Here is a 24,024-nt window from a genome sequence, read left to right on the forward strand (position 1 = left end):
AAGCAAGAGGGAAGAAATAGATGGGAGTTGAAATGTGTAGGAAGGAACTGCAGGTTCTAGTTTAAACCGAAGATAGACACAATGTCTGAACTCATTCTCACTTAACAAACAGCTAACAATGACATGTTTCCTTCATCATTGTTAATTTTTTTGCATATCTTTCATTCATTTGTTCTACATCTCTCTACATCACCTCTCATTTCTCTTTCACCTGACTCCTAAGTCTGGAGGAGGGTCTCAACCCGAAACATCACCCATTCCTTCTCGCCAGACATGCTGCCTGTCCTGCTGTTACTCCAGCAATTTGTGTCTTAGATGGGAGTCGAGGTGGACACAGGGGAGAGAGAGGGTTATTTAAAGATTATCTAAAATTGGAGAATTCAATGACCAATATTTTTTAATTTAATCTATTTTTAATTCTTTTTTAAATTTAAATTTTTTAATTTTTACATTTTTTTATTTTATTGATTCAATGTTCGTGCTGCAATCCCCAACATTTGCACCTCACCTCGCCTCGGATTTTCTGCTCCAGTTTAATAGTCTGCTGTTGCAGGTCTTCTTCCATTTCGGACAGACGTACTTCAGCTGTTGCCTCTGTCCTACAATGAGATAATTGTTTGCCGTGTATTACTATTTACGGACAAGTTACAACAACCTGCGCCTCCAACCAACCCCGTCTTTGAATAATTGTTTGCATGGCGAAAATAGTTGTGATGTTATGCTCAATCAAAGTGTTGAATTATTGCCGGAAGAAGCTCAACAAACTATTACACAATGCATTCACCAGTTAGAGGAGTAGAATTAGGCCATTCGGCCCATCGAGTCTACTCCGCCATTCAATCTTGGCTGATCTCTGCCTCCTAAACCCATTTTCCTGCCTCTCCCCATAACCCTTGACATCCGTTCTAATCAAGAATTCGTCTATCTCTACCTTAAAAATATCCACTAACTTGGCCTCCCCAGCCCTCTGTGGCAATGAGTTCCACAGATTAACTACCCTCTGAATAAAGAAGTTCCTCCTCACCTCCTTTCTAAAAGAGCGCCCTTTAATTCTGAGGCTGTGACCTCTGGTCCTAGACTCTTTCACCAGTGGAAACATCCTTTCCACATCCACTCTATCATATTACCATTTATGTTGTCACTATGCGGGCGGCACGGTGGCTCAGCGGTAGAGTTGCTGGCTCACAGCACCGGAGACCCGATTCAAACCCGACTATGGGTGCTGTCTGTACAGACTTTGCACGTTCTCCCTGTGACCACGTGGGTTTTCTCCAGGGTGCTCCGGTTTCCTCCCACACTCCAAAGACGTGCAGGTTTGTAGGTTAATTGGCCACGGTAAAATTGTAAATTGTCCGTCGTACGTAGGGTGGAACTATTGTACAGGGTGATCGCTGGTCGGCATGGACTAGGTGGGCTGACAGGCCTGTTTCCGCGCTGCATCACTAATGGCAAGGGTCTCAAGTCTACAGCAGTGAAGGGTGACATAGCACCAACCCAACTTTATGGGAACTTTCCCCATCTTTACCAGAAACTTAATGCAGAGTTTGATGGAATGCAAGTGGCAGCTAAGGAACCTCCCACTCACTCCCTGTAAACACAGCTCATCCACATTGTCACTCTCAAGGTTAAATGCATGGATAACTACACCCACACAGACAGGGGTGTCTGCCAGCACGGTTGTACCTCCTTCTTACTACACCTCATTGTTCCAGACATGAAACACATACATGAGAAGCATGAAATCACGACCATTGCTAGTTACAAATCTCATCTCTGTTCGAGACAACCTCGTGGCTTCAGTCACTTGAAAGGTGATGCCGGGTTGTGTATTTAGAAGCTTACATTGAGTGCCCGGTGGGGTTATATAACAGCCTGGCACAGCGAGTTGTAACAAAATTCCCCTCCTTGTACAAAGTGTGTGTTGATTGTAAATCAACACACACTTTTCCCGTCTTTCGAGCAGATGGATTAAGACTGGAGTGAAATGAAACTAAAATTCAATCCACCAAGCGATTTTCGTCAATAAAGGAACCGAGTATCTCTTACAGTGGACTTCATACTCAACTCAATTGTTCTTCCTCCAAATAACAGGGGTAAATGACCAGCCCCACACACACACTGCCCAGTGTTAGCCTTGTAACTAAATCCTGTTGGCCCTCTCACCAGGCAAGGGCAACTGTTCCCTCCAGCAATTGATATCCCACCAATCTTGTTCACGCTCCTTTGTACCCCTTCACATCGGAGCTGGCGACACAACCTTCTCCCAATTAAATCAGCAACGCAACTAATTGAAACACTTGCTCTCCTTAGATGTGGAGCTCTTCCCGAATGTGCTTTTGGTTATCAAAACTGTGACAAATCATAGAGTCATGCAGCGTGGATACAGGCCCTTCGGCCCAACTTGCCCACTCCAACCAACATGCCCCGTCCACACTAGTCCCACCTGCCTGCGTTTGGCCCATATCCTTCTAAACCCATCCTATCCATGTCCAGCTAAAAGCCTCTTAAACACCACCATTGTATCTGCCTCCACCACTATCTCAGACATTCAACAACAAGAGTATTTTACACAACAGATTTTCTAATTCGTATTTTCTATGTTTCTATGGAGAAGGCAGGCACGGGTTATTGATTGGGGACGATCAGCCATGATCACAATGAATGGCGGTGCTGACTCGAATGGCCTCCTCCTGCACCTATTTCTATGTTTCTATTTGATAAACATTTTGGACATTTACAATATATCACTAACAGGATGCATCATCCAAATCTTTGTAGCGTTTGTTTTGATCCTGTTGATCTTTGACCAATTGATTGCGTCAAAAGTCACATATAAAAGTATCTTCCACACCACAACTGTAACATGTCTCGCGACTATTTACTCCTTTGGTTTCAGGGCACCTCTGACACAAGACCTTTGTAGATGGCCTTACCCAGGTCATTTGTAGCCAGATTTAAACTTACTTTGTCCCGGAAGGAACATTGAAAATTCAAACTGCTCCAAATAAACAAAGATATGGGAGAGGACATTATCATTCTTAATAGTTACTATAACTATCCTTCAAGGTTGATTTTTTAAATTAAAGGCTATCCATAAAATAAGTCCGTATGACAAAGCATCCAACTTAAAACAGTTATCATAACCAGTCCACTATACCATCTAGGATGGCGCAGTGGCAGAGTTGCTGCCTTACATCGCCAGAGATCCAGGTTTGATCCCGACTATGGGTGCTGTCTATATGGAGTTTGTACGTTCTCCCTGTGAGTTCTCCACGTGGGTTTTTTCCAGGTTCTCCAGTTTCCTCGCACAGCTCAGTTCAGTAAGTTTATTGGCCACTGTAAATTGCCCCAAGGGTGAGTGACAGAAACAGGGGATAATTGGATGTTCCTTTAGAAAGGACCCGGCATAGGAGGGGGGCCGCCGTGAGGAGGGGGAGAACCAAGGGAGACATGGTGCGGGGGTACTTTGTAAGCACCCTTTATGGGCTTGTTGGATGATCAGCCATGATCATATTGAATGGCGGTGCAGGCTTGAAGGGCCAAATGGCCTACTCCTGCACCTATTTTCTATGTTTCTTTGGGCGACTATTTGAATACCTTGGGTACACAAGCAAAGAATTTCACCGTGACTTCAATTCAATTCAAAGGGGATGAGGAAGAATTTCTTTAGCTAGGGGGTGGTGAATCTGTAGAATTCATTGCTGCAGTTAGCAGTAGAGGCCAAGTCATTGGGTATTTTAAAAGCACGGATTGATAGATTCTTGGTTAGCAAGAGAATCAAAGATTACAGGGAGAAAGAGAATTGGATTGAGAGGGAAAAATAGACGTACATGATCAAATGGCATGGCAGGCTCGATTAATTAGGCTACAAGCCTAATTCTGCTTCTATGTCTTATGATTACAATGTTCAGTTGAAAAGTGTAGCATGGAAACAGATCCTTCAGCCCAATAGGTCCACGCCAACCCTTGAACACCTGTTCACACTAGTTCTATGTTATCCCACATTCTCATCCACTCCCGACACACCAGGGGGGCAAATTACAGAAGCCAAGAATCCTTCCAACCTGCATGTCTTTGGAATGTGGGAATCTTGAGTCCAAATCCCAACATTGTTTCCACAAAGACTTTGTGTCGGATTAATGGTTGTCCAGCATGGTCAAGACATTCTGACCTTCTGCAATAATGTAACGTAGGCTCACTGACATCAGATTCCAGTAAACGTCAATGTGATCAGGAGCTAATGGTTTCCTTTTGTGAGCTTGATCACGAGTTATTTACTTAGTGCTGAAGGAATGCAGGAATGCTAGGTCCATCTGTAGAAATTAACGGGGCTTTCTAATGTAACATTCCTCTGGGCTTTCTCACTACAGGGCGGCACGGTGGCGCAGCGGTAGAGTTGCTGCCTCACAGCGCCAGAGACCCAGGTGCTGCCTGTACGGAGTTTGTACGTTCTCCCAGTGACCGCATGGGTTTTCCCCGGGTGCTCCAGTTTCCTCCCACACTCTAAAGATGTACAGGTTTGTAGATTAAATGACTTTGGTTAAAAACAATTGTAAATTGTCCCTAATAAGTAGGATAGTGTTAGTCTATGGGGTGACAGATGGCACAATGGGCTAAGTGTTCGGCTGGCAACCGGAAGGTAGCTGGTTCGAATCCCGCTTGGAGTGCATACTGTCGTTGTGTCCTTGGGCAAGACACTTCACCCACCTTTGCCTGTGTGTGTGAATGTAATTATGTGAAGCACTTTGGGGTCAATGCAAGTTGACTAAAAATGTGCTATATAAATAAAGAAATTTAATTTTAAATTTAATTTAATCACTGGTCGGCAAGCACTCGGTTTTTCGAAGGGCCTGTTTCAGCACTGTATCTCTAGAGCTGTATCTCTAGATTCTAAAGAATGTAGTGAGAATGAAGTGGGATTAGTGTAAAACAGGTGCTTGGTGGTCAGTACAGATTCTGGCTGAAACTGAAGGTTCCACAACTCAACTACACAACTCTTTGAGATACAAACATAGAATGGTAAAACCACATTGAAATTGATCACTGAACCTTGGAAGAAATTAATGACACGTCTAGTAAACAAAACACCTGCCCACCCTCTTGTGAAACTATTAATGCTTAGTTTGAGTTAAAATCTCTAACAGGATTAACCGACCATCTGAAGACGGGTCCCAAGCCGAAACATGACCTCTTGAGATGCTGCCCTGACCTGCTGAATTACTCCAGCACTTTGTGCCTTTTTGCGTATGAACCAGCATCTTAGTTCCTTTGACTACAGTCCCTTATTTCCTTGTGTAGGGGGGGTGGGGGGGGGACTGCAGATGCTGGTTTAAACCGAAGACCCTCACTCTTGCGAAGTTGTCAATAGTCAGTTTGAGTAAAACTTAAACATAATTAACCGACCCGTCTGAAGAAGGGTCTCCACCCGAAACGTCACCTATCCATGATCTCGAGATGCTGCCTGTCCCGCTCAGTTACTCCGGCACTTTGTGCCCTTTTGTGTATTAACCAGCATCTGCAGTTCTTTGGTTCCCACTCCTCTGACTCCCAGTCTGAAGAAGGGTCTCGACCCGAAACTGCCCGTCTCTCTGAGTTACTCCAGCATGTTGTTTGTCTGTCTATTTACATTATGTCTGCGCTCGGGTTTCTGTCCAGGAGTGGACCAGCCGGCCACTGTCGCTACTCCTTACCGCTTGAGAGCCAGCTCCAGGTTGTCGGTCTCCATAGTTTGGATCCTGCCGTCTTTAATCAGCCCGCGGATCAGTTCCTCGTATTGATGGCACAGCGCCTGGTCTGGCTCGGCTCGGATCAGCTGATGGAACTGCAGCAACTTCTCCCGGCTGCGGGACAGAGACACACAGGACAAGGCGTTAGCACTTTCTGGAGAGAGCGAGTGTGTGAGAGAGACATAGAGAGAGAGAGTGGGGGTGGGGAGAGAGCGAGAGACAGAGTGTGTGAGAGAGAATGGGAGAGACAGAGTGTGTGTGTGACAGAGTGAGTGGTGGGGGGGACAGAGAGAGAGAGAGAGGGAAGCAGGGTTGAGCAGCCCCCGGCCCAGTGCCGCCGGCAGTGCTGGTCGCTCCAGTCCCCGCTCCGTGTGAAGCCGCTACCGGCTCCCTCACTCCGCCCGCCCGCTGCCCCGGGCACTTTCTTCAACATTGGCGGTGTCGGGGCGGGCGGGTGGAGGCGGAGAGCGAACCCGGGGCGAGAGGTAGGGTTTGTTTTTACTCGGAGTGTACACAAGACACCCTGAAACATTGCATCAGGATTTCTAATCAACTCGACTTGCACAAACGGAAGATCAAATAGAACAAGTTGTCCTACAGCTTTAGGCTGTGCACGCCACACGAAAGAAGAAGGATTTCTAATTTACTAAAAATGCCAGGAAGGTCAGGGTTAAATACTGTCTAAACCAGACAGACACAGAGTGCTGGAGTAACTCAGCGGGTCCGGCAGGCAGCATCTCTGGAGAACAGGGATATATAGATAGATAGATGATGTTTCGGGTCCACACCTTTCTTCAGACTTCAGTCACTATGGACATTATTATATCAGACATTACTCCAATGCGTCTGAAGAAGGGTCTCATTCCTTCTCTCCAGAGACGCTGCCCGTCCCACTGAGTTACTCCAGCATTTTGTGTCTATCTTCGGTGTAAACCAGCATCTGCAGTTCCTTGTTTCTTCACAGTTATTAATGATGTTTCTTACATGTAAATGGCGAAAGTTATCCAAAGTCGAAGTTGTCTCGGTCGCTTCTCACCGGCAACACAAACCGTGCGTTCAGTCGATGTTAAACAAAGCAGCCAAGTCCACGCTGACACTAAATCACAGGAGCGATAATAAACAAGTCCCACAGTGTGAGTGAGTGTGTCCCATTGAACACTTGGCCGGCCACCAGAACCAGTTATTCAGCTCCTCTTCTGCCAAATCAGGGCTGATCTGTGTCTCCCGTGACTCCGGGATTGGCTGTGGCTCGGTGCAGCCAACGCCAGGGCTGTGTGGGGGAGGACCACACTCTGTCTGCGGTACCTCCTCAGCTGCAGCACATTGAGGGGCAGAATCCCCACACTGTGGCACTTGTTCATTATCGCCCCTGTGATTTATTGTCAGCGTGGGCTTCGCTGCTGTGTTTAACATCCATTGAACCGGTGTCATAAAACGGTGAGAAACAACCGAGCCAACTTTGACCAAGGTAGACAAAAATGCTGGAGATACTCAGCGGGTGAGGCAGCATCTATGGAGCGAAGGAATAGGCAACGTTTCTTCCTTCGCTCCATAGATGCTGCCTCACCCGCTGAGTTTCTCCAGCATTTTTGTCTACCTTCGATTGTTCCAGCAGCTGCAGTTCCTTCTTAAATAGCTTTGACGAGATAACTTTCACCATTTACACGTGAGAAACATCTTTGACTGTGTAGAGACAAGGAACTGCAGGTGCTGCTTTACACCGAGGGCGGACACAAAGTACTGGAGTAATGAGGGTGGACAAAAGTGCTGGAGAAACTCAGCGGGTGCAGCAGCATCTGTGGAGCGAAGGAAATAGGCAACGTTTCGTCCCGAAACGTTGCCTATTTCCTTCGCTCCATAGATGCTGCTGCACCCGCTGAGTTTCTCCAGCACTTTTGTCTACCTTCGATTTACCAGCATCTGAAGTTCCTTCTTAAGTACTGGAGTAATGTCTGATATAATCACCCCAGGGGGGCACATGAGTGGTAAGGGTACTTGATATAAAGTTAGTTTGTGAACACTACAGAACATGACACTAATTGATGTATAAACGCTGAGAATGTAAGAGGATTTTTTTTACACAGTTCGCGTTCTGTTTATATATTTTTTTACTCTGAATAGGTTTTTGGGGGGGGGGGGGGGGGAGCAATCTTGCTCAGTACCTTTGCCTTACATTAGGTAGCAACAATCTCTCAATTTGAACTAATTGATTGGACCAGCATCAGCTGTTTTTGTTGAGGTTCTGCACCCACCACTTTATAGGGCAACAAATGTGTTCCTAACTGGAATGGATCTCACAGAGTAACAGGGTGGAGATGGGTCCTCCGGCCCAACTTGCCCACACCAACCAATATGCTCCATCTACACTAGTCCCACCTGCCTGCATTTAGCCCATATCCGTCTGAACGTCCTAAGAATGTACCTGTCTAAAGCTTCGTAAATGTTGCGATAGTACCTGCCTCAACTACCTCCTCTGACAGCTCGTTCCAGACACCAAATGTAGATACAAAATGCTAGTGTAACTCAGCGGTTCATGCAACATCTCTAGAGAAAATGGATAGGTGATGTTTTGTGTAAAACAGGTATCCATCAGTTTCCTATTAAATCTCTCCCCCCCCACCCCCCCCACCCTCACCTTGAATCTGGTTCTCAATTCCCCTACTCAGGGCAAGAGACTCTGTGCGCCTACTCTCAATATTCCTCTCATGACTTTGTTCATCTTCAATATAAACGTACACAAAAGTGCTGGTGTACTCAATCAGGTATCTGTTTTGTGTTGCTCCCTCCAGAATCTATTGTCTACGTGTTGTTTTTCTCCTTCAAGTCCTTTCAAACAAGTATGGACAAGAAATGATTTCTGTCATTATGTTTTTTACCTTAGGTGTGGCGTTTGGACAACTCATCGCAAAGTTTACAATTAATTGCAAATATTCCCAGCTTGTTGCCTCAGTGCGCAAGTTGTGGGATTATGAAATATATTTTCCAGTCATGAGACTTTTGAAAGGCAAGAGCTGACAGATATAACCACTGCAATAGTGGGATTATTAAAAGTTGCAATAAATGTTACACAACATGCTATCCATGAGGGTTGTAATGGGAATCGGGCAATGGCAATTTATATAAAGGTATTCACTTGAATGTTTATCCCAGTCAATGAAGATTAAATGCTTATAATGGTGAATCAATCTCTACTGGAACAATAGAAGAATAAATTTATCCTTCACCTATACGCTGTGGACTGCTTGATTGTAATAGTGTAGGAAGAAACTGCAGAAGAAACTGCTGGTTTAAACCAAAGATAGACACAAAAAGATGAAATAACTCAGCGGGTCAGGCAACATCTCTGGAGGAAAGGATAGGTGATGTTTCAGGACAAGACCCTTCTTTAAACCCTTCTGATGGATTCAAAACTTTTTCACTGTAATATAAAAGAACTGCAGATGATGGCTTACACCAAAGATAGACACAAAGTGCTGGAGTGACTCGGCGGGTCAGACAACATTTCTGGAGAAAGTGGATAGGAAACGTCACCTATCCATTTTCTCCATAGGTGCTGCCTGACCTGCTGAGATACTTCAGCATTTTGTACCTATTTAATTTTTTTTTGTGGTTTAGTTTAGCTTATTGTCACATGTACCGAGGTACAGTGAAAAGCTTTTTGCTTTTTGCTATCCGGACAGTGAAAAGACTGTACATGATTACAATCGAGCTGTAAAGTGTACAGCTACAGGATAAAGGGAATAACGTTTACTGCAAGTCCAGGAAAGTCCATTTAAAGATAGTCTGAGGGTCTCCAATGAGATAGCTCAGGCCCGCTCTCTAGTTGGTGAGAGGACAGCTCAGTAATATAGTTCAGTTTAGTTTAGAGATACAGCGCGGAAGCAGACCCTTTGGCCCAGCCAGTCCGCACCGACCAGCGATCCCCGCACATTAACACTATCCTACACACACTAGGGATAATTTTACATTTGCACCAAGCCAATTAACTTGTACATCTTTGGAGTGTGGGAGGAAACCGAAGATCAAGATGCAGATGCAGGAAGATTGTTCCCGATGTTGGCTAGATGCAGGAAGATTGTTCCCGATGTTGGGGATGTCCAGAACAAGGGGTCACAGTTTAAGGATAAGGGGGAAATCTTTAAGGACCGAGATGAGGAAAACATTTTTCACACAGAGAGTGGTGAATCTGTGGAATACTCTGCCACAGAAGGTAGTCGAGGCCACAGTTCATTGGCTATATTTAAGAGGGAGTTAGATGTGGCCCTTGTGGCTAAAGGGATCAGGGGGTATGGAGAGAAGGCAGGTACAAGATACTGAGTTGGATGATCAGCCATGATCATATTAATTGGCGGTGCAGGCTCGAAGGGCCGAATGGCCTACTCCTGCACCTATTTTCTATGTTTCTATCTTGGAGAAAACCCACGCAGGTAATGGGGAGAATGTACAAACTCAGTACAGACAGCACCCGTAGTCAGGATCCAGCCCGGGTCTTTGGCACTGCAAGGCAGCAACTCTACCACTGCGCCACCGTGCCACCTAATGATGTAGTCATTTCCTTTCAAAGTTGGAAAACCTGCAAGTTAACAACGTTTTTCCAAAGCTGTGATGTTAGAGAGAATGGCCAACTGTGTCTGAATGGCTCATTCAAGCAACAAAGTGTAGCAGTTAAAAAGACTGCAGATGTTGGGAATCTGAAATGTAAACAGAAAATGCTGGAAACATTTGAATGCACAGAGTCTTTTATCCAGAGTAGGGCAGTCAAGAACCAGAAGGCATAGGCTTAAGATGAGGGGGGAAAAAGATTTACTGGGAACCTGAGGGACAGCCATTTTCACACACAGGGTGGTGGATGTATGGAACGAGCTGCCGGAGGAGGTAGTTGAGGCAGGTTCTCCATCAACATTTATAGGGAACACAGCACAAGTACAGGTTCTTTGGCCCACAATGTTTGTGCTGGCCACAATGCTAAATTAAACATTATTAAGGCAGCCAGCATCAGCAGGGACCCACAGAAGGTATAGGAGCCTGAAAACTATGACCACTTGGTCAAAGAATAGCTTCTTCCAAATAACCATCAGGCTCTTGAACACTACACAACACTAACCTCAGTCATGAGCTATGGACTGTCATTGGTTGCACTAAATGGCCTGTCCCACTTACGCGATTTTTTCGGCAACTTGCTGGCACCCGTCATAGTCGCAGCAGGTCTCCGAAAATGTTCAACATGTTGAAAATCCAGCGAAGACCAGAAAAAGGTACGACTCTTTGGGCGACTACTCACCACCATACAGGTGTCACATGTGACATGGGAGTGTTCTCAAGAGATATTTAAGTTATTGTGATAATTAATCTAAGCAGGAATGTCTGTCAGGAACAATGCTGCCCTCTGTCATTCACTGGATAATTAGACAACACTGCAAAAACATATTTCCAAAAGAGATTCAGTGTCTTAGTTTCAAGTGGACTTTATCTTGCACTAAATAATATACCCAGAACATTCGGATGAAATCCACGCAGTCAGAGGAAGAACGTGCAAACTCCACACAGGCAGCATCCGAGGTCAGTATTGAACCTGGCAACAGTACTACCTGCTGTTCCACCATTATAGATAAAGGGTGGTGGGTGCATGGAACAAGCTGCCAGTGGAGGTAGTTGAGGCTGGGACTATACCAGCGTTTAAGAAACAGTCAGACAGGTACATGGATAGGACAGGTTTTGAGGGATATGGACCAAGCGCAGGCAGGTGGGACTAGTGTAGCTGAGACATGTTGGCCGGTGTGGGCAAGTTGGGCCGAAGGGCCTGTTTCCACACTGGGTCATTCTATGACTCTATAAATGTGCAGTCCTCCTCTCTTCCAGCTTTCGTCTCCCCGAGAAGAATCAATCTGAAAAAGGGTCTCGACCTGAAACGTCACCAATCTATGTTGGATAGAGATACTGCCTGACCTGTTGAGTTACTTCAGCACTTTGTGCCGTTCTGTGTCTTAAAATAGAATTGGTTTATTTTTGTACTCGGGGAATAGGTACGTTCTAATCTGATGTGACTAGTACCTGATTCTTCACAGCTCTCAAACATCTAACCAGAAGCCCAACAATATCGAAACCAGTATCGAGGGATAGTCAATAAATTCTCAGAAATGAGCAAACTATAGGTTGCCGATCCATACCCTTGGTCTTACTCGTAATGGGTGATACGTTTGAACTATGAGGTGTAATATTGCAGTAATATTGCAAATGAGTTTGACATGACAAATGGTAACTAGGATACCTGAACTGTTTTAGTTCTGTTTTAGATCAAATATTGTGCGATGAGAAAGGGATCATTAATCTTGTGGTAGCCCCAGGGCCTTTAAGAAACAGGATTTTACATAAAGGTATTGAAATGATTTAATTTAATGTGGGCCCCACAGCAGAAGGGCTGGGAACTGGAAGTGTCCTGAGCTAATTCTGCTACCACCATCATCTATTGGAACAAGTGATGGCTCCCACTGATTGTCACCGGAAGCTTGTGTCCTTTTCAGGACGAACTATGACAGCGAGGTCAACGTTTGTAACATGGAAGATGGACACGAAAGAAGACGATTTAATGTGAAATCAGGGTTTTCGCTGAGAATAAAGAGGGGCCTGACTGGGGGGGGGGGGGGGGGGGGGGGGGGGGAGCGAGAATGAATGGGGATCCGGTGAAGGGCCACCAAGCCCAGTGGGGCCCCTTTCATTGTCAAGCTTTTCCTCGGTACATGTGACAATAAACTAAACTAGAGGGACCCAGTGGGGGGGCGTCGAGAAGGTAGAGGGACCCTGTGCGGGATCTCCTGCAGCCACGTGTAACAACATCCATGCTTCATCATTATGGGAAGATAAGACTGTACTAAGAATTTTTTTTTTTTTGTGTGTGACTCACGTCGCATCGGCCTCTGCAGTCCGTCTGTCTTTTTGTTATTTTATGTCCCGTTTTAATGTAGTTTTTATTTATTTTTTGATGGGGTATGTGTGTGTGTGTGTGTGTGTGTGTGTGTGTGTGTGTGTGTGTGTGTGTGTGTGTGTGTGTGTGTGTGTGTGTGTGTGTGTGTGTGTGTGTGTGTGTGTGTGTGTGTGTGTGTGTGTGTGTGTGTGGCGGGGGGCGGGGGGGAAACTTTTAAAATCTTTCCCCTGCACGACCTTTTCCCTGTCGGGTCTCCGTTGTCGTTGGGGCTGCACCGTGGAGCGGCCTCCAGCAGGAACGACCTAGGGCTCCAGTCGCGGAGCTGCGGAGCTACTTACCATCATGGAGCTGGCCGAGTTCGGAGCGGGAGGAGCTGTGGTAGTGAGCTGCTGTGGCCCGACCCCCGGGGATTCGGAGGCTCCGGCCGCGGGTCCGGTGGACGGTGACACCGGGAGCCCGCGGGTCCCTGCTGGGAGACCGCTTTTCGGGGCTTCCGCAATGGCGACTTCTCCCGCCCGAGTCGCGGGGTCGAGGAGTACCTGGAGCGGGGCCTTACATCACCGCCCGGCGCGGCTTGGAATGGCTGCGGGACTTTGCTAGCGCCCGCCGGGGGCTCCAACAACAAGACCCGGAGCGCGGCCTTGCATCGCCCGGCGCGGCGTTAATGGCTGCGGGACTTTGCTAGCGCCCGCCGGGGGCTTTGACTTTGACTCTGACATCGGGAGGGGAATGGGAAGTGCAGGGGAGAGATACGTTTTTTTACCTTCCATCACAGCGAGGAGGAGATGCGCTGTGATGGATGTCTGTGTAAATTGTGTTGTGTCTTGGGTCTTTTTTTCTTGTGTGTATGACTGCAGAAACAACATTTCATTTGAGCCTCTATGAGGTTCAAGTGACAAATAAATTGTATTGTATTGGAAACATGGCGACTCCCTTTGTACTGCCCAGGTGAAGTCTGCTGTATAATTTTACCGGATTGTATGCAAAAATAAAGAGTCTTACTGTACCTAGTTGCACGTAAAGTATCATCGATTCATCGTTGAATATTTGAATTAAAATCTAAAGGCTGGCAAAGTGGCTCGGTGTTTAATTTAGTTTAGTTGTAGTTTAGAGATACAGCGTGGAAACAGACCCTTCGGCCCACCGAGCCCATGCTGGCCAGCGATCATACACACACACACACGTTCTATCCTACACACTAGCGATCGCTTACAGAAGTCACTTAACCTACAAACCTGTACATCTTTGAGTGTGGGAGGAAACCAGAGCTCCCGGAGAAAACCCACGCGGTCTCAGGGAGAACATATAAACTCCGTGTAGACTACACCCGTAGTCAGGATTGAATCCAGGTCTCTGGTGCTGTAAGGCAGCAACTCTACAGCTGCGCCACCGTACCAACCGGAGGTGGTAGACCAAATATACCTCCGACGATCTACATTCAATCCTGACTACCAGTCCTGCCTTTGTGGAGTTTGCATGTTCACTCAGCGACTGTGCGGGATTCCTCCAGGTGCTCTGGTTTTATCCTTCATCCCAACACTGTGAAAGGTTGGTTGATGAAATGTCAGGAAATAAAAGGAGCGGCATGGTGGTGCAGCGGTAGAGTATCTGCCTCACAGCGTCAGAGAACCAGGTTCGATCCTGACCAGGGGTGCTGTCTGTACAGAATTTGTACGTTCTCCCCGTGACCAAAACTAAACTAAACTAAACTAAAACTAAAACGGGATTGATCGTGGACAGTGCTTGATATTCCCAGTGACTAGTGGGATCCCAGCGGTATCCAATCAATGTAGATGATTTAGGAGAGTCTAGGACCAGAGGGCACAACCTCAGAATAAAAGGATGTACCTTTAAGAAGGAGGTGAGGAGGAATTTCTTTAGTTAGAGGGTGGTGAATCTGTGGAATTCATTGCCATACATTCATTCATTGCCAAGTCAGTGGGTGTTTTTGAGACTGAGATTGACAGATTTTTAATGAGCAAGGGTGTCAAAGGTTATGGGGAGAAAACAGGAGAATGGGTTGAGAGGGAAAGAAATATCACCTGCGATTGAATGGCAGAGTAGATTCGATGGGCTGAATGGCCTGGATTCTGCTCCTATAAGGCCTTAAGGAATAGGAGTAGAATTAGACCATTCGGCCCGTCAAGTCTACTCTGCCATTCAATCATGGCTGATTTATCTCTCCCTCCGAACCCCATTCTCCTGCCTTCTCCCCATAACCTCTGACACCCGTACGAATGAAGAAATGACTATGACATGAAGAGAGGCAAAGTGGTGGTGATGTACGTCAGTGTGGGATTGGCGGAGGATGCAGTGAGACTCCAGGCAAGATAGAGAGGCTAAATGAATAGGTGTGGACATTACAGTCGTCGTATGATGTGGAAATGTGTGAGATCACCCAGTGTGACCGACCTAGTGCGAAAGGCAACAACCTCTAAATGCTGAGGCTCTGCGAAGTATTGACGTTGAGGGATGTGGCTATCTCTGTGTATGAATCACTCAAACTTCACTGCAAGTACTTACAAAGCCAAGTGGGAAGTAGACCATGTTTTACAAGAGGGCTTGGGTACAAGAGCAATTATACGTAACCAAAATTGGTTACCCTCCCTCCCCCACCCTAGTTGTCCTAGTAGTTTCACTACCGTCCTGCTGGGTTTCACTGTTTGTATCCACTCATTATCACCTTTTACACAGCCAACAATGGACCATTGTGGGCTCCACCTTTCATTGATTATCATTGCTGGCTTAAGTTTGTTCTTTTCATATCTTTGTCCTTTGTACCTTTTCATACCTCAAGTTTCCCTCTCCCCTGACTCTCAGTGTGAAGAAGGGTCTCAACCCGAAACATAGATACATAGACACATAGAAAATAGGTGCAGGAGTAGGCCATTCGGCCCTTCGAGCCTGCACAGCCATTCAATCTGATCATGGCTGATCATCCAACTCAGTATCCCGTACCTGCCTTCTCTTCATACCCCCTGATCCCTTTAGCCACAAGGGCCACATCTAACTCCCTCTTAAATATAGCCAATGAACTGGCCTCAACTACCCTCTGTGGCAGAGAGTTCCAGAGATTCACCACTCTCTGTGTGAAAAATGTTTTTCTCATCTCGGTCTTAAAGGATTTCCCCCTTATCCTTAAGCTGTGAAACATCACCCATTCCTTCTCTCCAAAGATGCTGCTGAGTTACTCCAGCTTTTTGTGTTTACCCTCTATTAAACCCTTTCCATAGACTGACTGAATCAGGAAACCAGGTCCAATTCCCAATGCATGACCAACCTCCTAATCCTTGCACTGCATCACATTATAGACAATAGACAATAGGTGCAGGAGTAGGCCATTCGGCCCCTCAAGCCAGCACCGCCATTCAATGTGATCATGGCTGATCATCCACAATCAGTACCCCGTTCCTGCCTTCTCTCCATATCCCTTTACTCCCCTATCTTTAAGAGCTCTATCTAACTCTCTCTAGAAAGCATCCAGAGAACCGGCCTCCACCGCCCTCCGAGGCATAGAATTCCACAGACTAACAACTCTCTGTGAAAAAGTATTTCCTCATCTCAATTCTAAATGGCTTACCCCTTATTCTTAAACTGTGGCCCCTGTTTCTGGACTCCCCCCAACATCGGGAACATGTTTCCTGCCTCTAGCGTGTCCTATCCCTTAATAATTTTATATGTTTCAATAAGATGCCCTCTCATCCTTCTACAATCAGAAATGTGCCAGCGCACCTGATGTCAGAGTTAATGCCTGCTCTTGGCTCTCTGTTCATTCTCCCTCACGAAGGTTGAAGTCAAAGATCAACATAAAGGTAGCAGCCTCATAAATCTTGTGGTATATCGCCTTCAGGGTGTACGCAACACTTCAGTACACTTCTGCCAAGTACTTGCATAACTACTGAAGCTTCCATTCCCAACAGTGCAATAAATAGCAGTTTTTCAAGTCTCCAGAGATTCAAGTGGAGCTCGCCTATTCTCTTGGGTGACCTCATTCTATTGAACCAGAGGTTATAGGTTGAGGATTTATTTCTTCTAAGCTAACAAAGGAGAACAACCTCTTTCTTCCACAAGGGGGTGGCGAGTGTATGGAGCGATCTGCCACAGGAGGTAGTTGAGGCAGGGACTATCGCAACGTTTAAGAAACATTTTGACAGGTACATGGATAGGACGGGTTTAGAGGGATGTGAGCCGAACGCAGGCAGGTGGGACTAGTGTAGATGGGGCAGTCTGACGAAGGGTTTCGGTCTGAAACCCATTCCTTCTCTCCGGAGATGCTGCCTCTCCCATGGAGTTACTCCAGCATTTTGTGTCTATCTTCCAGCATCTGCAATTCCTTCCTACACATATATTGGTCAGCATGGGCAGGTTGGGCCGAAGGGCCTGTTTTTATGCTCTATGATTCTATCTATGACTCTGAAACTTATTTCTCGGTCACTGATGAAGTACTCAATGGAATAAACATAATGTTTCTCATCTCACTCCTCTCCGGAACATGATATTCATATAGACGGCACCATTAACTCTGTCGTCTATAAAACTGAAACGTGCTGATTCTGGCCCTGGACAGAGATTAGTTAGAACAAAGATGTCAACACTGCTATAGTCAGGGTGATGTTGTACACTACTTCTGATTCTTGAGAGGAAGAAATAACTCAACAGGGCGGCGGGGTTGGCAGAGCTGCTGCCTTTCAGCGCCAGAGACTCTGGTTCAATCCTGACCACGGCATCTGTCTGTGTGGAGTTTGCACGTTCTCCCTGTGACCGCGTGGATTCTCTAGGTACCTCCCACATCCCAAGACGTGTGGATTTGTAGGTTAATTGGCAGCTGTGAAATGCTACTAGTGTGTAGGCAGTGGATGAGGCAACACAGTACTCATGTGAACGGTTGGTGTGGACTTGGTGAACTGAAGGGGCCTGTTATCAATGCTGTATCACTACACTAATCTAAACTAAACTAAACTAAACTAAACTAGACTCAAACTAGACTAAACTAATCAGCCAGTATCCTTTTCGCCCCAGTCAGGCAGCATCTCTGGAGAACATGGATAAGTGACGTTTCAGGTTGAGACCCTTCTGACTCAGGGACTCTGACTCAGGGACTGAAGGAGGTTTTCGACCTGAAATGTCACCTGTCCATGTTCTCCAGAGATGCTGCCAGACCTGCAGGATGTGAGCAAATTGGAGAGGAATCTGTAGATAGTGATGTTCTACTCACCTAGAGCTTCAGACTTCAGAGATACAGCGTGGAAACAGGCCCTTCGACCCACCCAGACCGCGCCGACCAGCGATCACCCCGCACACTAGCACTATCCGGCACATTGCGGTCAATTTACAATTTTACCAAAGCAGATTAACCTGCATTGCATGTCCGTGGAGTGTGGGAGAATGTGGAGAAATCCCAGTCATTCACGGGGAGAACATACAAACTTTGTACAGACAGCACCCGTAGTCAGGATCGAACCCGGGACTCTGACGCTGTGAGGCAGCAACTCTACCGCTGCGCCACCGTGCTGCCCTTATTCATATTGGTGGTTGAGTTCACAGGTTTAGGAGGTCTTTTAAAGTAGCGCAGGCATACACTACATTTAGAAAAAAATAAGGCTTGGTTTTGTCTGATCAATTTTCCAAAATATGGTCTCCTTTCATTGAATTTCTTCAACAACATAATGGTTGAACATAAATTCAAAACCGACGCTAGGGTCGGGTGAGCGGGCTTAGGGAAGGGTAGTGGGATATATCTCCGCTTCTTTCACTTCTTCGTTAGTTCAGGGGTTTTTCTTTTTTCTCTTTAGTACCTTTTTCGAAATTCTTTCTTTTCTTTCTCCTTTCCCTTCTTTCCGATTTAGCTATTAGTTTATAAAATGTTAAAACTGAAGCTGTACGAAAATTGTATAATTGTCATGTCGATACTTTCTCCTTGTACAATTGCTTCTAATAAAATAAATATATATATTTTTTTAAAGTAGTGCAGTCTGGTGACTGTCCTGCATTTTGTAGATCAGCCACATTATGATGGTAGCTCACGGAGTAAAAGTTTAGGGTCTGAAGAAGGGTCTCAACCCGAAACGTCACCCATTCCTTCTCTCCAGAGATGCTGCCTGTTCCCTCTGAATTACTCCAGCTTTGTGTGTCTATTTTAGAGTAACGAGTAAGACATCAATCAGGTGGAATATCTGTAATCAGAATTTACTGGCCTTTATCTTGCACTAAACATTATTCCCTGTACCTGTACACTGTGGCCAGCTTGATTGTAATCATGTAATGTCCTTCCGCTGTCAGGATAGCACGCAACAAAAAAGCTTTACACTCTTTTTCACACAGAGAGTTGTGAGTCTGTGGAATTCTCTGCCCCAGAGGGCGGTGGACGATACAATACAATATTTATTGTTTAAGAAGGAACTGCAGATGCTGGAAAATCGAAGGTAGACAAAAATGCTGGAGAAACTCAGCGGGTGCAGCAGCATCTACGGAGCGAAGGAAGAAGGATTTCGGCCCGAAACGTTGCCTATTTCCTTGTTTCGTTTGAGCCTCACTGAGGTTCAAATGACAATAAATATTGTATTGTGGAGGCCGGTTCTCTTGGCACTTTCAAGAGAGAGCTAGATAGGGCTCTTAAAGATAGCAGAGTCAGGGGATATGGGGAGAAGGCAGGAACGGGGTACTGATTGTGGATGATCAGCCATGATCACATTGAATGGCGGTGCTGGCTCGAAGGGCCGAATGGCCTACTCCTGCACCTATTGTCTATTGTCTACCTCGGTACACATGGCAAATATAATAAACTAAACTAAACTAATGTGGTAAATTATAGTTAGAACTGTGCCGGAAACATCAAGGGAGATACAGCATAATCATGGTCTACCTCACCCACATAGAACCAAAGTGCCAATTAGTAACAATAGTTTTCAGATTACATCAATCTGTTCCTTCTTTACTCCTACCTTAGGCCAGGTGTACTGCAATGTACCAGCAATCAAATCATTTATATGAGAGTCAGATTTATTAAAAAGCTACAGTATTATCACCTGAGAAAAGCAGTATAAATTATTTAAGGCACGTTCAGTCTCAGTCTGAAGAAGGGTCTTGACCAGAAATGTCACCCATCCCTTCTCTCCAGAGATGCTGCCTGTCCCGCTGAGTTACTCCAGCTTATCTGTAGTGTAAACTGTAGTGTAGTGTTATCTGTCTATCTGTAGTGTAAACCAGCATCTGCAGTTCCTTCCTACACATTGAAGGCATGTTGTTCGTTTGCTACTATGTTGCCCCTCCCTTCCTTTACACGACGCCTAGCTCTTCCCCACATACTGCAGTTGTCAAATGTCAAGCAGCCACTTCACTGATGATGATGCCTTTGAAGTGGCAACACTGTCACTGTAACTTGAAACTCTACTCAGGACTATCCGCATATCCTAATGTCTGTAATTAATGACTGTCAATGTTTAACACGGACTGTCTGCATTGTGCAATGAATGCCGGGACTAGAGGGATTCAGCTGCAAGGAGACGTTCATCAATTCATAGGTTCTTGGGGCAGAATTAGGCCATTCGGCCCATCAAGTCTACTCCACCATTCAAACATGGCTGATCAATCTTTCCCTCTCAACCCCATTCTCCTGCCTTCGCCCCATACTAACCCATGATACCCGCACTAACCAAGTTGAATAGACTTGGATTGTTTTCCCTACAATGTCAGAGGTTGAGGGCAGACTTGGTAGAAGTATTTAAAACGATGAGAAGTCTAGATAGGGTGGAAATGTCCAACACTAGAAGCTGTAAGGTGAGAGGATGAAAGTTTAATGGAGATGTGCGGAGCAAGTTTTTATTTACACAGAGTGGTGGGGTCTTGAACGCACTGCCAGGGGTGGTGGTGGTGGAGGCAGATACGATAGTGGCGTTAGATAACTTTTAGACAGGCCCATGGAAGGCAGGGTGTAGAGGGATATTATCACGTGTACCGAGGTACAGTGAAAAGGGTTTTTCTGCGTGCAATCCATATCCAGTCAGCGGAAAGACTATACTGTACATGACTAAGCAAAAAGACTATACATGATTATCATGGGTTTACTGTTGTCCCCCACCCACCGCTCAACCAGCCTGAAGAAAGACCCCAACCCAAAACATTGTCTGTTCATTCCCTCCACAGATGTTGCCTGACCAACTGAGTTCCTCCAGCCTTTTGTATTTTGTTTGGGATTCCACCATCTGCAGTCTCTCGTTTCCCAATTTAACAGCCTATTAATTATCCCTCCACTGACAAAGACTGACAAGGTTCCACTGTAGGCATCTTTGGATCCCTCTTGTAATCACACCTTCCCCAGCCAACAATGGACCATTGTGGGCTCTACCCTTCTTCAGATCATCAATTGCCGGCCCTGATTTGTGGAACACCTGTTCTCCAGCATTTTGTGTCTATCTTTGGCATAAACCAGCATCTGCAGTTCCTTCCGACACATTTGTTTAGCCAGCCTTTATTAGACCATGCCTCGGGCATTATTATTTTTGCATTACATTGATCAATGCACACAAGATATTTCAGACACTGAAGATAGACCAAAAATGCTGGAGCAACTCAGAAGGACAGGCAGGATCTCTGGAAAGGAGTGCATAAAGTTTCAGGTCGAGACCCTATCTTCATTTTGAGAGTCAAGGGGAGAGGGAGACATGAGATATGGAAGGGTAAGGTGTGAAATGCAAGGAAAATGCAGAATGGAAATGTAGAAACATCGACAGTAGGTGCAGGAGTCGGACATTTGGCCCTTCGAGCCAGCACCACCATTCAATATGATCATGGCTGATCATCTAAAATCAGTACCCTGTTCCTGCTTTTTTCCCCATATCCCTTGACTCCATTAGCACCTAAGAGTTAAATCTGACCCTCTCCTGAATATATCTTGAATACATCTCTTGAAATCATTTGTTATCTGAGGTAGACAAAAATGCTGGAGAAACTCAGCGGGTGAGGCAGCATCTATGGAGAGAAGGAATAGGCAACGTTTCGGGTCGAGACCCTTCTCTCCATAGATGCTGCCTCACCCGCTGAGTTTCTCCAGCATTTTTGTCTACCTTTGATTTTTCCACCATCTGCAGTTCTTTCTTTGTAAGCTGAGGGGAAGGTGACAATGAGGCGTTCAATCAGTAAAACTTTATCAGGAGGACAGTGAAACTAGTCGGTGAACTAAGGTGGGGGAGGGACGGAGAGAGAGGGAAAGCAAGTGTTACTTGAAGTTAGAGAAGTCAATGTTCACTAGGCTGGTGAACGACACTATCGGAATGCATTTTCTCTTGATTCCAAACATCATGTGTCTGCCAAAGATCAGCGTGCCAGACACACGGTGAACAGCAGCTCCAAGTTCCACACATTGATTCCATGGTAAATATTTATAGAACAACATCACACCTTCCCATTGTTTCCAAATAGATGGCAATGTCCATTCAGGGTGTAACAAGATGGGGGGAAGGAAATGAGAGAGGGGGAGAGAGAGGGAGAGAGAGAGGGGGGGAGAGAGGGGGGAGGGGGGGGGGGGGGGGGGGGGAGGGGGGGGGAGAGAGAGGGGGAGAGAGGGGGAGAGGGAGGGAGAGAGAGGGGGAGGGGAGAGGGGGGGGGGGAGAGAGGGAAAGGGGGGGAGAGGGAGAGAGGGGGAGAGAGGGGGAGAGAGGGAGAGAGAGGGAGAGAGGGAGAGAGAGGGAGAGAGAGGGAGAGAGAGGGAGAGAGAGGGAGAGAGAGGGAGAGAGAGGGAGAGAGAGGGAGAGAGAGGGGACTAGAAGGATGGGGCGGGATGTGGTGAAGAATTGAGGTGAGGGTGATGAGGAAAGGAGACAAGGAGAAAGGGACTTGTAGAGGCGAGAGGGTGGGGGTCAGGGGGGGGTGAGGGGTGTCAGGTGAAGGGGTTGAGAGGAGCAGAGGGGGTGAGATGCAGGAGGGAGTTGAAATGAAGGGGAGCCAAGGGGTGAGATGAAGTGAGGAGTGAGAGTGAAGGAGGGAGGGTGAGGTGAGGGGGAGTCAAGAGGAGACCATGTGGTGTCAGGTGTAGGAGGGATAGACACAGAGTGCTGGAGTAACTCCGCGGGTCAGGCAGCATCTGTGGAGAACATGGATAGGTGACGTTTCGGGTCGGGACCTTTCTTCACTCTGAAGGTGAGGGGATGAGGGGAGGGGGTCAAGTCAAGTTTATTCGTCACATACACATACGAGAATGTACAGTGAAATGAAAAGTGGCAATGCTCGCGGACTTTGTGCAACAAACAAACAAACAAACAAACAACAAACAGAATGGAACAGAATCACATATTCTTTTACATATTACATATTGTGGGAGGAAGGGAAAGGGGGAAAAAACAGCAACTTTAAAAAAACAGTACAGGTGAGGGCCAGTGAGGGGGGATGAGTTGAGGGGGGGTGAGGGGAGGGCAGGTGAGGGGAGGGCAGGTGAGGGCAGGTGAGGGGAGGGCATGGAGCGGTCGGCGGGTCCCTACCTCCGCAGGAACTGCACCCCATCCCCGAACCTCTCCTGCAGCTCATCGTGGTCGAGTCTATGCGCCGCCTGCGGGCCGTCGCTGCCGAGGGAGGAGAGGTGAAGGACCTCGGACACCTCCTCGTAGCCGGCCGTGAAGTCGTTGAAGTTGATGGAGCCGTCGTTGTCCACGTCCAGCTTGTTGAAGAGCGGCGACACCTGCCAACTGGAGACCCCCAGCTCCCGGCAAACGCCGCGGAAATCCTCCAGCTCGATCTCCCCGGAGCGGTTCAGGTCACACGCCGAGAAAAGCCTCCGCAGGTCCGGCCGGCTCATCGCGCCTGCCCTGCTGGCCTGGAGACCCGACCACCTCCCCTCCCCTCCCCGCCTCGAACCAAACCCCTGGTCACACGGAAAGTGTCAGTGGCCCTCGGCCAACAGCTCCAGGAGTAACACGGTCATGCAATCGGGGCAGACAGAGAGTCACACAGGCAGAGGCAGAGGCAGAGAGAGAGATAGAGACAGTACAGAGAGAGTGAGAGAGTCGGACAGAATCAAAGACAGGTAGAGAGAGAGAGAGAGACAGACAGACAGACAGACAGACAAGGGTACAGAGAGAGAGAGAGAGAGAGACAGACAGGGGTACAGAGAGAGAGAGACAGACAAACAGAATCAGCGAGACAGGTAGAGAGAGAGAGAGGGGGACAGGGAGAGAGAGACAGAGAGAGAGAGAGGAGCAGACAGAAATACAGTCAGACAGAGTCAGTCAGACAGAGTCAGACAGACAGACAGAGCCTGAGTCCACCGCGGGAAAGCAGGATTCAGGCTCAAGTCTACACTAAATCTCTACCAGGTGACACACAGGGCACCAGATTTCTCCTCGATGTGTTGAGTAAAGTTGTACAAACTCTTCCTGGTTCCTGACT

At 46.8% G+C, this 24,024-nt stretch overlaps 1 protein-coding gene across 2 annotated transcripts in view; it reads right to left on the reverse strand.

Annotated features, from left to right (window-relative positions):
• Positions 1-23,669, reverse strand: part of LOC116991542 (ras and EF-hand domain-containing protein-like) — a 50,303-nt gene extending 26,634 nt beyond the window's left edge. For both annotated transcript variants that reach the window (XM_033050226.1, XM_033050225.1), the window contains exons 1-3: positions 23,121-23,669; positions 5,691-5,840; positions 509-599 (exon numbers count right to left, since the gene is read on the reverse strand). In XM_033050226.1, coding sequence (XP_032906117.1) covers positions 509-599; positions 5,691-5,840; positions 23,121-23,434 — 555 coding nt within the window. In that variant the 5' untranslated portion in view covers positions 23,435-23,669. The remainder of the gene's footprint in view (positions 1-508; positions 600-5,690; positions 5,841-23,120) is intronic.
• Positions 23,670-24,024: the final 355 nt, after the last annotated feature.

This window comes from Amblyraja radiata, chromosome 34, assembly GCF_010909765.2.
Source record: "Amblyraja radiata isolate CabotCenter1 chromosome 34, sAmbRad1.1.pri, whole genome shotgun sequence".
NCBI lineage: Eukaryota > Metazoa > Chordata > Chondrichthyes > Rajiformes > Rajidae > Amblyraja > Amblyraja radiata.